Source organism: Aethina tumida, chromosome 3 (assembly GCF_024364675.1).
Source record: "Aethina tumida isolate Nest 87 chromosome 3, icAetTumi1.1, whole genome shotgun sequence".
In the NCBI taxonomy this organism is placed as follows: domain Eukaryota; kingdom Metazoa; phylum Arthropoda; class Insecta; order Coleoptera; family Nitidulidae; genus Aethina; species Aethina tumida.
The window spans coordinates 15,916,587-15,935,591 of NC_065437.1; the positions used below are offsets into that span (position 1 = coordinate 15,916,587).

At 32.1% G+C, this 19,005-nt stretch overlaps 1 protein-coding gene across 1 annotated transcript in view; it reads right to left on the reverse strand.

Annotated features, from left to right (window-relative positions):
* The window catches only part of LOC109600271 (uncharacterized), an 87,682-nt gene that overhangs the window by 5,618 nt on the left and 63,059 nt on the right, over nucleotides 1-19,005 (reverse strand). Inside the window, exon 8 of the mRNA XM_049965521.1 lies at nucleotides 339-1,134. Within this exon, the coding sequence (XP_049821478.1) occupies nucleotides 339-1,134 (796 nt within the window). The remainder of the gene's footprint in view (nucleotides 1-338; nucleotides 1,135-19,005) is intronic.

Here is a 19,005-nt window from a genome sequence, read left to right on the forward strand (position 1 = left end):
AGAGGTCGATCGATCGATTAAAAAAATAAACAACAACCTAATGACAAACATAGCACCACATACACAGGACATAAAGTGAGAGCATCATGGTTATGTTTCGATCTGAGACAAATCTTATCAACAATCTGCAACTGAACACGTATAGTACCAACGTTTTAACAATAACTAAGGCACCTAAAACGGGCACGCCCCCGCAAAACAAGAGCAACAGAAACCAATTTTCAACAAATATGTTCATAACTCTTTGGCTCGGAGGACGCGCCCGTTCCAGTAGGTCAAGTCTACACAAGTAAGTTACTACTAAACTATACACATCGTCTACGCTCTAATCGACTCACCATTTTGGGACTGGAGGTCTAATCTCAGACTTGAGGGGGGCACCGGCGTGGCCGACTGACTTTCGGACAGAGTGACCGGCGTTTGGGGCGAGTCCAATGGTTTCGTACCCACGAACGAGCTCTCCAACCAACACAGCTTCTGACTGCCCCTCGGACTGACCGACGAGCTGCGTTGCGAACCCGAGTCCAGATGGTCGGAGTTGCGTTGGTCCTCCGGCCTCAGGCCACTGACATAGTGCACGATGGCCGACGTCACCTCCTTTATCGACGTCTGGATCTCCGGACTCTCTTGCTGGTGGGCCTCCGGCTGGTTGGACTGGGACAGAATGGTGTTGGCCAGACGCTCGGCCGGCGTCCTCGGTCTGGTCAGTCGCTCTTGCGATCTCCAGCCCATGTACGGCTGTCTGTAGCTGAAACTACTTCGGACCGACGACGGGGAGATGGATCCGTTCGCCTGTCGGGCGTTGAAGCTGCTCCGCGTCGACGCGCACGGGCTGGACGCCGTCGAGTTCAGCTTCGACGTCGACCATCGCACGAACGGCTGATTGGTCGGCGTCGGGCTCAGGATGACTGGCGATTGGCAATTGGAGCCGAGGCTGCTGAGTGAGGTGGTCTTGCTGCCGGTGCCCGACCATCGGGTGTCACGGGTCGGCTGCTTCTTGAGGAGGAAGCCCTCGCGGGGCACCTGCGACTGCTTGTACCAGTCGGGCACTGTCAGCTTCTGAAGGGAGCGCTGGACTCTCAGCTGGTGTTCCGACATCACCCGTTCTCCTTTTTGCAGCTCATTCTCTGGGGGCTGAAACCAAATCAAATTTTTGTTAGGTTGTAAGTTAATTTATATGTGGTACACAAGTTTATTTGTAAGTTACATTTTTTCACAGTTTGCAAATATTTATTCAAAATTTACAACTTCATGGTTTAACGTAAATATTTATAAGCCACGTATTAATATACACAAAATAATATTTAGAAATTCGGACGACCTGATGCGTTGTTGCCGTTGTACTTCGATATTAGTCGGTCAAACTTTTTTAATAACTTGAATCCTTTAATCAATACCTAAATTACCGATTAATTGTTTCATCCGTACATCATTAAATGAGTTAATTAAAACCACTGATGTGGTTAATTATTATATTAATTGTGAGGTGCAGTTCCGAAGGCCAAATTGATAAAATTGTTAATTGGTCTTCTTACAAATGAAGAAATAAAAATTTTGAAATAATTACAGTTGATTTTCGATAACTCAAACCATGATTTTCCACAAAAAGAGATTTCGGTTGACCTATCAATACTATAAATGTGTATAAAATGTAAATGTTAGTATGATGTACTCAAAAAACAAACAATCTTTAAGACATTAGGAAAAACCCTTAGTAAAATCTATTCCATTTAGAATTTAGGATGCTGTAATCATGTAAACACCATAAAGTAAATTGTGGGCATCACCGGAAAGGAAAAACATCGAGGAGTTTACCTGACGCAGGAGAAATTCGACTTATCAAAGGTTGTGCCAAATATTTAGTTTGAATAGTAATCGAAGTTCCAGTTATCAAGTAAAATTATACGAAATTTTCAATCCGGGTGTTATTGCTAACTGATTTGCGACGAAATATCAAGGATCGACTATTAGTGTTTCATCAGAACACAATTTAAATTCAAATCTTCTTAATACATATTGTAAACAAAGTAAGAAAAGTAAATATTTAAGTGCTATTCATAATTTTGAGGAAAAGATAACCAGTTAAATAGCATAGGATTTTGACGTAACAAATATACATTGATTATCATTAATCAATATGAAATTATTATATATATTATATTATATATGTTTAAAAATTTTAATAAATCATTGCATTTTAATATTGGAAAAAGTATGGTGTTTTCATGCACTCAAAATAATACAACCTTGACATTTTAGTCTGGTGTAACAAATTTTGCCAAGGCAACAGAATGCAATGGTTAATATTTGCATATAAACATGCAATAAATCAATAAATTATTGGTGTCTTCAAATTTTATACGTTTGGGAAAAATTTTGATATTTGACTTACCATTTGTAGTCGTTTTAAATCGAAGTTTAACTCACAACTGTTGAAGTGGATTTACAATAGATAAAATCTGCGCGTTTGATTATATAGAGAGATAAGAATGATTGTAAATATTGTCTGTGAACGGAAAAAACATTTTTTTCACATTGAACATAATTGCTAAATTGTGATAAACTCAACTACACAAAAAGAATAAATTAAAAAAAAGTATATTACACAAATTTAGACTATTTGGTTATAAATAATTTTCCTTAAAACATTCGCATTGCATTAGTCTTTACATAATTAAATAAATTCCAGTTTTACTGGAACAGAATTCGATTCGATCACGGTACATCGATTCCATCTTGTAGAGATCTGTGCCTTTGGAGCGGCCGCACACGCATCGTCCGTGTCTCTCCGGTTTCGAACAAGCGTACCAGAAGTAGCCCGCCAGTAAATTACGTACCATTTCGTCCCACAGCACGCTCAACCTCACCCATTCATGCCGGTATGAATCTTCGTACAAATAGCCGGGCATCTCGCAGAAACTCTCCGTTCGACGCATCTCGCGTTTTCGTGTTATTGTCTTATGCAGATTTGTGCACACGGTCCGGATGCAACGAAACGACTGATTTTTTTTTTCCGTTCCGGCTTAACGAAACGGTTGGATTATTTATCGCAGGCGTTTTTTAATTATTTTATTAACCTTCGTTCCATTAGGTTTAATGGTCAATCAGCGGAAAATTGAGCAATTTTCCATGCGTCGTTCATCAATGAAGTCTACGTGAGGCACGGAACGGTTCCAATAGCGACGTTCGGTCGTTGCGACCTTTACAAAGACAGGATGTTTACCAATTCACAAGTTAACACGTTAATGACATAATGTGGTTGATATATTTTATATGGGGATGCAGAAATGACTTGTCATACGCATTGGTTCTGACAGTTTGTGACAAAATAATAATAATTAAATTAATATTAATTAAAAACCTTAATAGAAGAAGACAAATATCAAAAATAGTCACATGACGTTATGACTTAATTCAAAATTTAATGAGCTTGAAATAAATAAATTTATCAAATTGATACCTTCAAATATTCGGTTATGCATTTTCATTAATAAAAATATTAAAAACTAAGAATGTTATCAAGAATAACAAAAATATATCTTATAAAATGTCAAAAATCAATTAACCACAATATATATAAAAAAATTGAAATCCCAGAAAACTAAATTAATGGTAAGAATAGTCAAAATTAACCAAACTTTTTTTAAAAATTCTAATCTTGGAAAATATAGAAATAAAAATCGGAAAACATATTGTCGGTTTTTTATTCTTTGTTCTTCATATCTTTTTTTTTTTTCAAAAAAGTGTGTACTTAGTTTTATTTAATAATTTATACTAAATGTTTAACATGCATATAATAGTGGGCCTAGATGAAACAGAAATTTCGTTTCGACAAATAGCGTGGTGTTTTAACAGAAATGTGAATATTGAAATATTATATTGGCAGTCATGGAGTGAAGAGGGCAGAAGAGGTAGAGCAGGAGGTTCCGGAAGACCCAGAGCTACCACAAGACCGTCTTAGATTATTGGCTCTAAGGGACAGGATGAGTTCAACATGGATGACTGCTGATGAAGGTAGGTCAATTGGTATTCGTTTATTGTTTACCTCCGTATACGGTCTTTTGATCTATGGGTTTAAGTCCCTTTTTGGACCATAGGTGCCAACGTAGTGACTGGTATATGGAACGTCAACTGTGGGATGAGGAATAGAATCACATTGTATTTAGTGATGAATCACACATTTGCTTAGTAAAACGACGATGTGGAAGAGAGAAAGACGTGATACTCGCTTTGCTGTGAACAGTCATATTCATAACTCTATGGGTTTAGTGGTATGGGATGCTATTGCTTTTGGTATCAGGTCATCTTCAGTTTCATCCCAGCGATATGTGGATGACATTTTGGTGTCTTATTTTCATTTCCACATAAGAAGAGATCTCAGACTAATTTTGCATATAGATAATGCCCGTCCGCATATTGCCAGGATTTTACTTCCTTGGCCTCCCAGATGTTCAGACCTTTCCCCAATCGAACATGTGTGGGACTCTTAATGAATTAAGATTCAGATGTGTGAGATGAGTTACCACAGGATAATGTTGTTAATCTCATTAGACCACGACACGTTATTGAGTATCAAAGAGGGAGTCCGGTCCATTATTAGCTGTTTATTTTATTTGTTAAATTTTTTAATAAATTATTATTTTTGTAAGTTAATGTAAGTTAATGTTTTTTTCAAAATAAAATGGAATAAATCAGTTATTTATAGATGTTACGCTTTTTTCTTGAATTGTTATGAAGAGTTCATTTAAATGTGAAAAAGTTTTATGTCGAATTTGGTTACAAACATGATCCCCCATATTTTCTACAGGGTTGATGTCTAGAGATTGAGACGACCAAGACAAAATCTTATTTAATCAATCCATAACAATATTGGATTAATGTTTGGAATCGGTTTCTTGTTGAAACAGATTTTTTAAGATCATCATTTCTTTAATTTATATGCAGTAAAATATTGTTGAATACATCCCTGTATATAAAGTCTGAGTATCCTAAGCCTTGAAGCATTCCCATAGCATAATTGAACCACCACCATGTTTCACTGTGGGTATAACATAAGCAGAACCTCCATTTTATATATTATAAATTAAATTTAGACTCGACTCAAGTAAAAACTACTCGTCTCCACTTTTTTGTGGTCTAGTAAATGTCATCTTAAGCAAGACAAAATTGTACCTTTTCATTTTTAGTAGATGCCAGGATTTATCTTGTACATGTACATGTGGAGTGAAACCAACAACTATCTATAAACCATCTTCTGGATGATAAGATTCATGATACACTGAATATAAGGTAGGATATTGCGCATGGTGGGCGGTGCTTATTTTAGCGCGAATACGTCACGCGTAGAGTAGGTTTTGAACTGAACAATATGATTTTGACCTATAATCTGCGAATTACTATGCCCTTTGGCAATTTTGTTTCAATAAGCATTATTAAAAGTAAATAGTTGAATATACATGTTAGCTTACGTCTTCACCTTCACCGATGGACCAATGCGACGTGCTCACATCTATTTAGACTAGTTTTGTTTTATAAACAAATCTGAAGTATTTGTTTACATTTAATAATCGGGGCAGTTCTTAAAAAAGAACCAGGCAGTCAAGCTTTAGATGTAGAGGGTTAAAGTACGTTTGTTGTAATAAAGCGTATTATTGTGAATTTAGTGTTTTAATCAAACTAAAAAGACAGATTAACAGTCGCTAATCTATCATACATATACTTATTTAACATATGTACGGTATTCTTTTCGGCGTTTTGTTTCTGTGTGTATTGTTTTTTACATAATTTCTGGATTAAATTTGTGTATTAAAGTGATAAAAATGCGGTGTGCTGTTGTAGGATGTAATTCTGACAACCAGTCTAAACGTAGTCCTATCGGAAACGTTAGATTTTTTAGATTTCCTAAAGACAATAATCTATGCAAAACGTGGTTACATCTCACAAAGAGAAAAGACAAAGTAAACACAAAAAACGCTGTAATGTGTTCCAAACATTTCTGTGAAACTGATTACAAAGTTATCTTAAAACATATCCTTCTGGGTTACACTCCTAAAAATTTTCGCGCACTGAAAGATGATGCTGTTCCTACGCAAAATTTACCCCAATCAGTTGTACAATCACCTTCAACTTCTGGAGCTGGAAAAAGAAGAAAAGTTGCGTACAAAAAAGAGAAACAGCACGTTTTATAAAGAACATGCTTGAGGCTGAAAACACGTAAGTTTTTGAAATATCAAATTGTGGTGGTGTGTTGCTTTGATTGTATGAGACTAGCTTATCTTTTTGCTTAACAGGGTTGGGGAAAGGGCAGCTCAGCCTGTAGTTAGTAATGATTGTAAGGTGGAGGAAAATTTAGATTTGACCTCGCACTTGAAAATGAACAACTTAAAAAACAACTTGCTGCAATTAAACGGGTTTTTAGTGAAAATGACGCTTTACAAAATTTGGCAGGGTTTGTTTGTTACAAGCTAAAAGATTCCACCTTACAAAGTCCAAGTCAATCATGGTCATGGATTGATCACCTCACTGAGGGTGGTTTATCAAAACCATCGTTAAGTTTTATGTCTCAAGTTGAAGAATTAAACAAAGTGTTTCTCGAAGTTAATGGTGAACTCATAGTAACCGAAAAACAGAATTTTATCCATGATCTTTTAATGAAAAGTAGTAAAATTGATTGTCCCATACAAGCAAAACAGCTTTTTTTTAGAACTAGAATGTTCTTCAGAATTAAGGAACTCAACAGGGCTTTAAGAGACAAATCAATCGGCAAAAGAAAATGGAAAAAAATTGTTTCGTAGATTCAAGTGTTAGGTTTTTATGTTTTTTGTTCTATGTTTACCTGTCAAAATGTATTAATAAAAATTTATATTTAAAACCATGGTTGGTTATCCTTATAAACTTTAATATTGTAATAAACTTTTAAGTAAAAATTTTTTTACGGCAACAGTAATGCATCTTATAGCACAGTTACGCTAAATTTTTTTATCTTTAATTTATAAAATATGGCATAACAAGCATTTTTTATATTAGATTTTTTTGTAAACTATGAAAATAAACACATTTCTGAGAATATTCGTATAAAATTCATATCTCCGTAATGCAAGTTACTCTACGCGTGACGTCATGCGCGCGGCCGACCTAAAATTGAACACGGGAGTATCCGGCACTGGATAAGATTGGATTGTGTTATGACGAATTATCCAGTTATTGTTGGTATAATGTAATTTTTTTTTATTTAAATGAAAGTTAATTTAAAATTCTATTACATGTGTATGTGTATTTTAAAAATCATATATTAAAAATCTGAAAAAATAATTATTAATATCAATAATTTGGAAAATTTCCAAGATTGGAAAAAAACAACAGATATAGATTTAAAATAATAACAAAATTAATCCTAAATTATATTCAATCGATTTATTCAAATACCAGAACTTAAATATTTAATTCGAATAAAAAATTTAAAAACTGAATTAACGAAATTATTCAAATACAAAATTAATTCTTAAAAAATTTTACAAAAAAATAATTATATCTAAAATATGCTTAAAAAGTTAAAAATCAATAAATAATTGAGATTCTTTGGCATGTTAAAAACTTAAAATTAACAATATTATTTATATAAATATAAAAATAAATAAATAATACTTGATATTGGTCCATTTTAAAATGAACTAAAATGCAATTAAAAAAATAGATAGACCATTTCAATGGTAAACACTACAATAACAGAAAAAACAACAAACATTATATGTACTAGCATCCAAATCACGTAGTAACTCATATCTTTAATAAATTTCGATAAGTTACTATAAATATGGCCACTACTATAAAATATTTATATGTTTACCTATATAATAATAAAAAAGTAAACATACCTAAAAATGTAAAAAATTCCAAAAACTAAACTAAATAAATAGCAAATAGGCCACCTAAAAATTTCAAAGTAGTAAATTATGTAAAATGTCCGATAAATAGAAAACATAAATTAAACTGATCAGAAATCCATAGTGTAATGTTAGATAAAATCGTTATCAGATATTACTTAGATGAGTCTTAATTTTTTTTATAAAAACAAGATAATAAAATATTATTTTAAAATAACATTTCTAAAAAAATATCAAAATTTCCTCTTAATCTACACAGTGTGATGTCAAGAGTCATGTAATCCGACGAATTGAACGACGGAGGTGACAACAAAACAGAATCGAATCGAGTCGAGAACAAACACTAAACGACAAAGAGGAAACGGTGCACCGTCTAAAAATACGACAACAAGTAAACACGCAAGAATGCGGGGCGGCCGTCTTACAAACACACACACACACACAACTCAATATTCCGTGTATAGATTAACACTCCTCCGCGTTTATTTCTGTAAAATGCTTTCGGGTTTCGTGGCGTCCATTGTGTGTGTGTATGTCCAGCTAAATATAAAAGCGAACGAATCGAACGAGAACGATGGGGGAGCGTTCGTTTCGGCGGCGAGTGATTTTTGCAAATAAACAAATCCGACTACGAACGGTGGCGTGTTTGTTTTCAGAAGTGCAAACGCAAATGCACGTTGAATTGCACCAGTATAACGTTTTCAAGATGTATTCCTGTAAACAAAGTGCGCGACAGCGGGCAAAACATAAAACAGATTAAATCCGTTTTAAATTAATTTTATTTGAGCTCTCGTGAATGCTTCGCGTGGTTCACGAATTAGCGAGATCCGGCTAATAATTCGTTCATGCCGTTCGTGCTGCGGAAAGGATCGGGGTTTTGAAACGGCCGCGAATTTTAGGGTGGAGATAAAAACGGGTGTCACCCGCCACAAACGTGTGCCACATTATAATACGGTACTTTCTGCGGTTGACGTTCAATTTCCGGTGGACCACAACTTTTGCACGGATAAAATGCGACGGGACCATGAAAATATTGTCGTCTGTTTGTTCGGTTACAGGAAATTGTGGATTTTATTCATGCAATTTTTTACCGTGTCTCCTCTATAAATATTGGTTTAAATTTGTGTTTATACAATGGTTCTGAATATACGTAGGACAGTAAAAATACTAGAAGCGATAGTTTACAAATTTTATTATTTTTCTGTTCCTTCCATTATATTATTTATTCAGTTGAAATAGTAAAACGTGATTTGATGGTTTTTTTAAATTTATAGCTATTATTTCTAGTAGCAATCTCCGGTAAACTACTGTAACTGGCGCATTCGCCAATTTCTAATAAAAATTATTCTAAATAATAATTATAATAATATTCTAGTACACTAGTATATAATACATATGAATAAATTTCAAAAAATACTTAAATTCTTAAAGATATATGTATAAGAAGTTAATTAAATCTTTAACAAAACCTGAAACATTCAATCAGTCTGAAGAATCTTTTAATAATATCACGAAAAAACTAAACTATACTTTAAACTATAGTCCTTTTTGACCTATTGACCTTTTGGATGAACAAATAATAGAGGTGATCGGCCTTATTTATATAATATAATAAATTAATTATTAAAAATAAAATAATTTCAGTGGCCCTGAACAAACGTAGCACTCAAATAAAGAGCTTTCCTTTATCTATATTCTTCATTGTATATTTTCTTTACATCAGTCGTTAGAAACTGATTTCTATAAAATTGGCAAATTTTGTGATTGCATTTTAAAGTTCTTTCAGCGACTTTTTCAAAATTATCCCTTAATTGCAGTGCCTGAATACAGTAATCCATTAAATATTAATATATTGTGGGAATTATCGTGATATTCATATGATGTTCGAGTTATCAAGTAAAGTTACAGGTAATTCTCACTCTGGATGCTCAACTAATCAATTTCATTCAAGTTAACAGAACTTCAACCGTATTTGAATATATTTAAAAGTTAAGTTCATAACGATTTCGACTCTTAAAATCGAAAGTTAAGAAAGTAGAACAGTTTTCGTGACATAGTAGATATCTGGTTCTAGTTAGTCAATTGTAATTTTTTTTATTTAAATGAAAGTTAATTCAAAATCATATTCAGTTTATACTTAAATATTCTATTATATGTATATGTGTATTTTAAAAATCATATATTAAAAATCTGAAAAAATAAATCATCTAAATAAATATTAATATCAATAATCTAGAAAATTTCTAAGATTTGGAAAAGTACAACAGATATCGATTCACTCAAATACAAGAACTTAAATATTTAATTAAATAAAAAATTTAAAAACAGAATTAACGAAATTATTCAAATAATTAATTATATCTAAATATGCTCAAAAAGTTAAAAATCAATAAATAATTGAGATTCTTAAAATCAATAAATAATTTAGATTCTTTAGCATGTTAAAAACTTAAAATTAACACACTATAAGCGGGTCGGGTAAAAATACCCGTCTCGAGAACTGTTGATTGTTAGCTGGTCGGGTAAGTTTTACCTTTTTGAATGTACTTACTTTAAAAGCGGGGTGAGATAATTTTACTCTATTGGTTTACATACGGAATTGAAAGAATTATCTCTTATTTTTTGTTATAATTCAACAACTTAGTTTGGATCATTTTGCTACCCGCCTATAGTGTGTTATTATTCATACAAATATAAAAATAAATAAATAATACTTAATATTAGAATTATTTAATTTTCTATATATTTAAAATACATTAAATTTTAAAAATACAGTAACAATTATTTTTAATTTTTTTGAAATTAAATATATATAAAAATTATGGCCAATCGACTTATTTAAGTAAAAACTGAAATAACAAAATTATTCAAATTCAAACTTTACAATTTATTCTTTAAATCTTTTTAAAATGCTAAAAATTTGCCAAGAAAATAATTATATCTTATATCTTCAAAATATAATCTTCAATAAAGAATTAAGTTTTTTAAAAACTAAATTGATAATACTATTCATATAAATATAAAAATTAAATAATACTTAATATTAAAAAATATTTATTATTTTTTTAATATCGGAGTTGTGATAGTAAATACTCTTAAAAATGTTAAAAATATTAGTCATTAAAATAATTTTTAAATCATAAAATTTACGAAAATAACAATTGTTATAAAAACTTTTAAAATATATAAAAATTATCGCAAATCGATTTAATTAAATACAGGAAAAATTGTCTTAAATCTTTAATCTGAATAAAAAATACTAAACTACTCTGAATTAACAATTATTCATATAAAAAATACAAATAAATGAAGAATACTTAATATTGAAAATATTCAGTTTCATTTTTTTATATTGTAATATTCAAAATATTAAAATTATTAAATATTTTTTATTTTATAGAAAATTATATATATATATATATATATATATATATATATATATATATATATATATCAATTACTTTAAAAGTTTTTAAAGTTATATACAAAAATTATGGCCAATTTTTATTTAAATAGCAAAAAAATAATCTTAAATCTTCAATCTGAATAAAAAAAAATTAAATACTGAATTAAGATAATTATTCAAATTCAAACTTATACTAAATTAATTCCTTAAAATTTTCTAAAATATGAACAATTTTTGATAAGATAATAGAATATCCAAATTGTTAATAAAAATTCATGGTGAATAAATGGTTGTCAAAAATTGTTAAAAATGCAGAATTTTAAAATATTATATAAAAATAGATAAATATGTTATCATTTCTTTACTTTATTGCTCAAAATTATTAAATAATTAAACTAGAATGTGTTTTATTCAATCTTCCGCCTAATATAAAAAACTTTGAAACTAATGAAAATCTAACGCCCAAATTAAGAGAACACAAAAAAGAATAAAACTAAAATTGGGCCACAGTTGAACAAACCCATGGACAAAACACGGTTTACGCCCCAAAGTTATTCGAGTGCAAGTGTTCGAAATAAATATTCTGCATTACGATGGGCCGGAACGCTGCAAAAAACACGCATCACTTGTACACGCCAATCTTAATTCCGCACCAGCCGTTTGCACACGTTTCTCAGGCCCCTTTCGCACAGATAACAGACCCCTTGAGAGAGCGATTCGAAGCGTTTTAATAAAATAATCAGTCGCATTTGTCGGTTCTGACTCAGACCTGATGAATGCACAGCGCACTGCTCCAAATTATCGCGAGAAGTTTATTTATACGACTCGGGGATTCGATTAGCGGGATGCGTCAGGATGTTGTTTTTATATTATTATTTTCTCGCATCGATATTTACGAATCGATTAGTAATCACATTTTTCGTTCCCATGGAAAAGCTCGCAGCTTTGAATGGTCGATCTCGTTGGGTAAGATGTCAACGGTACTAAACAATAAAAACGCTCTTGAGAAATCGTACACGAAACGAGATCGAGATTTTTTTTATGGGATCATTAATTAGCGCCCAAAGATAAAGCGTAACGTGAGGCTCCGCGGGCCGTAAAATAAATTAAAACGCGTGGAATGTTAACGGTAGTGGTTGTACTGAAGGTGATCAACGCCGTAAACAAATAAAATGAAAGGGTTATTTGTGGTACGAGGTAAAAGTTGGCTAATTGAATTAAATTGTGTTCTGGCTCGGTGGTATTCAATGAAAAAACGACCGCCACATAATATTACTAATGAAATGAAACATATTTCGACGAGTACAACGTTTGAAATGATACGTTTGCCGAGTTTGGCTGTGCTTCCTATTTTATTTTGCCATTGTTGTTACACGTAAACACTCTTTGCACAATTAAATCCTCTTCCAAATTCAGAGTTCCGGTGCAACGTAGCATTTCAATTGAACGGAATGTGACGAAACAGTTTTTTAACTGTGAATGTTAACGCTTTCGAAAAAATGTAGAAAACAAACAACGTAACGATGGTTCGGTGTTTGCACAAACTTTCCATGGCATCCTTGTTCGTATTTTCGATTATTGTATAAATATGGCATTTATTAATGTTTTAGGTAATTAATTTCTACTTATCACAGACCGTTATGTTGTCGTTTGACACTCACCTGTAAAAGAAACAACATTATTAATATTTGTAGCTAAAATTTCGAATTGTTTAAATACAAATTTATAATAATATTAAGGCAAGCATGCAAAAATTGTTGAAAAATCATTAAGATACATCGAACAGAATATCAACACATTACTGAGAGTTTTCAGGCCATGGTGAAAATAGAGTTTAGTTTATAAAAATCTCGTTTATGTTAACTTAAATACACACATTTTTCTAGTGTATAAAATTAGTTAGAGTGGATTATTGAGCAACACTAAAAATATTCGTTATAAACGTAGCAATTTTACACAATCGAAAATATAAACATTGTGTCAGTAATGTGAAAATATTTGGAGATTTGGATAGTTCCTGCTGAATTAAAATATAAAAATTTTAAAAAAAATATATAATTACATTGTAAGTCTTAAGTTATTGTCGAAAAAGAAAGGCAATAAAACGTCGTAGCAACATTAATAATAATTAAATCTCGTTCCAAAATGGATTCAAACCCGATAAAAGATTTATTATTATTAACACGGAGTAAAAAAAGTAAAAGAGTGCTGAACGCAACAGCTTATTTTGAAAGCAATTGATCGATCGAAAAATATTTATCATCGGCACAAGAGGCTATCACGTTTAAAATTACTTACTGCACGTTTGATTTATTGTTTCGGAAAACATATTTATATTCACGAGCCAGTAAATATGATTTACCGATCGACAATTATTCAATGACAGACGGGAATGTCGAATAGCGATCTGCAAACCGATGCGAACTCGTGCCACTCCAGATACAGATGTCAGGAATTAATGTGGTAAAAAATCAATCCGCGGAATGCGTTTTGTTTGTTTATTAATAACGTAGATCATTTCTCTTGACGTGGTTTCATTACCGGGCAATGAGATTGAAAATACTCTTGTCCAGTTTGGATAGAGTTTGATGTGTTTAAGAAGAATAAGTTTCTTTTTATTCAAAAAAATGTAATTGCAGAATACTACATAATTTGTGAAATGTTTATGGCAAATTTAATTATAAAAGTGATCCTGTATGTGGTGAGTTGATGTTTGGAGATTGGGTCAGGAAAGACAAAACATTGAAGCTTTGGTCTTTTAAACAATCTGTTAAAATTTTAGATTTGTGTTTGAAACATATTTATTGAGGGCAACTTTTCTTCAATATATGAAACAAATTTGTAGTTTCACTATGGATGTAACAAATTTTTTATGTAGTTTTGTAACAGGATCAACATTTTTAATAAGGTGTTCTGTGGTCCAGTAAGTCTGATCTTAAGCAAAACAAAATTAGACACACAATTTTAGGAGAAACTAAAGTTTCTGTTGTTGGTCTGGGCTTAAACCAACCATCATCTCCTAATCCTCTTATTACAGTTCTTGAATTAATTTCAATTCAGTCCAATTTCCTTTAAGTTGGCTTTAATTTCACTTGACGATAACATTGTTTTTTGACATTCGAATTACCAAATTATCGATTTTCTTTCAGGTTTTTCGAACTCAGACAGTCTTTTCCTAACTGTCACTTGGCCAATTGTTCTAAACTTTTTAATAATACGGGAAACGTTTGTCATATTTAGCCATAAACTCTTAGTTTCCTCTTGTTTCTCTCGGTTCTGGTAACGCTGAATTATAATTTTTGTTGCTATTCACAGAGAGCAATAAGGGACCATAAAGTAGAAAGTTAGAGATGTAATAATAATAGTAGACACAACAGTTCTAGAAAAATAATAATAAATATTATAAGTACTAATTTAAGTATTACGTTCATATTTTAACTATATGTTAATAACTTGCTATAATTGTAACAATAAAATAATAGCATAAATACATATAGGTAAAAATATAATTTTTAATAATAATATATTGTCTAAACTTGATTAATAAAAAAAATTCTACATCTTATATAAAAAAATTCTAATATGAATATCATTGAGATCGAGAAATCAAACACCTAAAACTAATTAATTAAAAAAAAATTAAATTTGGAAAATCTTTGATATCAATATAAAATATTTTATTAATTGGGATAAGAAAAGACATAAACAAATCCATTAAAGAGATGGATCAATCAATGGATTAATTAGAACAACTGTTTTCATTTACATTTATTTTATAAAAAGATATTACACAAATAATTTAATTTATATACAATGGAACCATGATTTAAGAAAATTTATGAAATTCTTCTAATTCAAAATTATTTAAATAAATGCTGTAATTATTAACTTCATAAAGTAAACAAAAACATCACATTAATGAACCATGTTGATAAAATATCCAGTACATGGAATATCGATGTTAAAACTGAGTTTATTTCCAAAAAACTATAAAATTCCTTTGATTTTCAAGCTCAAAATAAATAATTGAAAATGTTCAACTTCTAATAGAATTTGAAGATATTGTCGAGCTCTGCATATTTGATTCCTAATTTGCATAGTAGGGTAAAATTGATGACAAATATCAATACTGAAAGAGGACATTTTGTAGCATTAATTGGTCAGTTCAAGTTATTCACTACTTTTTTAAAGTAAGATTAAAAACCGTTTAATGGATGCACCTACTTAATTGAATAATTGTTATTCTTACTTATTTTTTATTTATTTATAACATGAATCATTGATCAGTCCAATTTTATCAACATCGAAGTTTATAACACAAAAGACATCAACAAAATATTAAAAACGACCAAAATAAGTTTATGAAGGTCGATAAGATAAACCTTTGTATTTGAACCATTTTGAAAACCTATTTCCCCAGTTTTTGCACTGACGGCATAAAAATTAATGAACTTCGACGCAGGTGCTTTCAGTGAACAATCCACTTCTAGATTAAAACGCCGTTTGAAAATTTCAATAAACCAAAAAACAAAAAAAAAAAATATTGATGTGTACGTGCTCCATGGCTGGAGTGACGCCCAAATGATTTTCTCAATTAAGTGTTTGTGCGACTTGCAATTTCCTATTAAAATTGAAATGGCTGTAGCGACAGCGTCGAAAGTGTTTAATTAAAAGCCATTAATCCGGACTGTCAGCCTCGTCAAATGGTTAACAAATGGATCACAGCAATTCTCCTGCGTTTGCAGGAAAATAGTGGCAGTTATTTTCTTAATTAAGTTAATATTGTCCATTAATTTATTCACGTTTATAAACATGCTTGTTTTAAGACTGATTAGAAGTTATGGAAGCTTAATGGAAAACAATTTCGTTCTCCAACTACATTTATTAACATCAAGACACTCTCTCAATTGAATTCATGCATGTGGCCGACGTGGGTTTCTAGTTTTAGTGGCTGATGACCCGACATGACAAATGGGTCCTTGTTATATGCGGGTTGCAGTCACCCTTTCTAATTAGCGTCGTGCAAGTGGCAAGGGATCGATGCTACTGAAACCGCAGACGTAATTTACCTAGGAAAACTTTTGTGGAATTGTCACGGAAATTGTTTTCAGTTTTATGCCATTGCGAAAATGAAAGATTTGCATTTAGATTGCGTTTTACGTATTCTTAAAGTTCGACATTTGAAACGCAATAAAGCTTAACATTATTATACGTAATAGTTTTTAATTTAAATGCCAGTTTTCATTTCAGCACTTAACTGCATAATAGTGTCATTTACATTTCTGTTTATTTTTAAAAAATTAATTACGCCTCTCCAACGTACTGTTGCATTAGCAGTCGTCGAGTCTCGGTTAATTTAAGTATTTCCCTCCGGGAACATTCCGACATTTACCTTCCGGGCCCGAGTCATATTTCTTTGGTTAAGAGATAAATAGAACCAGCTCCGGTTCTCCGGTTTCATTTATTTTTTACAATTCGTTCGTTATGATTACCTACAATCGGTTAAGAACTTCATAATTGCCTCATAAATCCGCTTCTATTTCAAGAATTTTCAAAACTTGTTACCTCAATGGTAATTTTTACCGTTGTTATCTAACTTCTCGGAACGCATTCCTGATCTGAACTGTTGCAGTAAATCCCGCTGATAATACGAATGCAAGTTAATCAGTTCGCCTCCTGTTTATCGACCCAGTTCTGAATCGTGGGTAAATAATTTGATTAAACTCCTGAAACGGCAAAGATAATTTCGCCATGTTTTATTCAAAGTGCCAATCGGCATCAAAATATTCTAATGTGGGTACGCATTTAGATGGTAGATAGAAAAAGTCGAGCGGTCTTTGTGAATAAATATCGTCGGGCGCAATCAAAGGATGCTTAGATGCGGCCTTTATCGCGTTAATAAATTCAAAAGGCCTCCTTTCTTTTCAGCCGACAATTTTTTTTCATTTATCGAGTCTTTATGGCGGTTACTCACGAATGCGTTCTTCAATTCGGTCTCGTTAATTGGCGCAGCCGATTGCTCTCAGCACTATTGACTTGAATCCAAATATTTTTATGCCATACAAACACTTTTATAACCCAGACATCCGGGGGAACGCCCAAACGTCCGTAAAACAAAGAACAAAGCAACTATTTGCACGGCGACATGCAAATATTGAAGTGTGGTAGCTCGCGTCGAGGTTGCGAGCCGATTAGTGCCGTAATGAATGGGTGTGATGGGCGAGGATAAGAAAGCGGCGTGGGAAGGTGCCAGAATCCACTCGCCCTTGTACCTACGTCTTGTGTGTGTTGAGCAATCAACCGCGTATTGCCGTGGTTCGGTCGGAATTATCGCTCGGCACTAACGTAACAGGTGCCAAAGGTTCTAAGCCGATTCTCAAACTTACTAATTACGTTAGAGGCATTTTAATGCATGCCCGGCTCGTAATCTTGTTTGAATGTCGAACGTTGGGTTGATAAAGTCTTAATGAAAAGTGGTTTCACTCCAATTATCACGGATGTAAATATTTGTGGTGAGCCTGCAAAATAGAGCGAGGCACTATAGAAAAAGTGTAAAATCGTTTAAATTGGACGCAAAATTGTTTCCGCACAAAGTTTTCGTGGAAAGTTTGAAGTCCACTTAAACGTAAACATTTTAGGAACAAGGCAAACTCATTCTAGTTCCCATTGTGTGCGACCAAAGAGCCAATTACTCCACTTCTGGAACTTATTGTGCCTCGGACCAAGGGCCTTAAGTTACAAGCTTAAAAACGTGCTTTTTTATGTACTACAGTTATATTAATTTTCAGTCGCCACCTGTTGACTAAAATAAATCAAAAAGCAAGCATTAAACAAGAAGAATAAATGTGAGTCATTGGTTCAGATTCTGTAAGCATGTACACTCCTTTATGCTAATGTATTATAAAGGATGACAAACTGTACTGAATGTTAGAGAGTTTTTGCATCACAATAGCTTTATTATTTCTGCAAAATAAAACAACCAGTGACATAATACATAATGAGCACATACTAAAGTGAGCTGTAAAACTTCTTCCAACAATATTTTAACCTTGAAACTTCAATAACCACCAAGTAACTTGACACATATTACAGCCATAAATAACATTACTTTATAAGAACATCGTAAAAGTTGTACTTCAAAATATCGTCGTACAAAGAGGAAAACTTTTAAGGGAGTGTTCGAAAATTTCATTGAATAATTCAACAGTTCTAAGATGGGGAAAGGAGCCTTAAAAAACGTTACACATTTCCTGGTTGTTGTTGGAAAATCCTTTTCAGCAACCGAAGAGCTTTTATTGAAATCAATTCACCACTTCATATTTGAAGCAGCTACTTGATATTGACATTCCGTTGGTTGGTTCCTTTATATTACAATTTACTGATATACAAACTAGTCACAATGAAATAAGTATCAGTTTGCTTATTTGAGATAACCGTGTATAATTTGGTACGCATTATTTACACAGTACAGTACATATTAATTTTACAAAAAATTTCTCTAGTTTTTGTAATATACGTAACATTCAAGACGTGCAGCTGTTGTTCCTGAATTAACTAGAGCACACAGGAGGAGAATGAGAAGAAACTTCGCTAATGAACACATTAACTGGAATACGAACCAATGGAGTCAGGTTCTCTTTATAGATTAATCCAGGTTTTGTTTAAGAAGATGGAATGATAGGAGAATGATATTTGAATACAACTGTGACTGAGAGA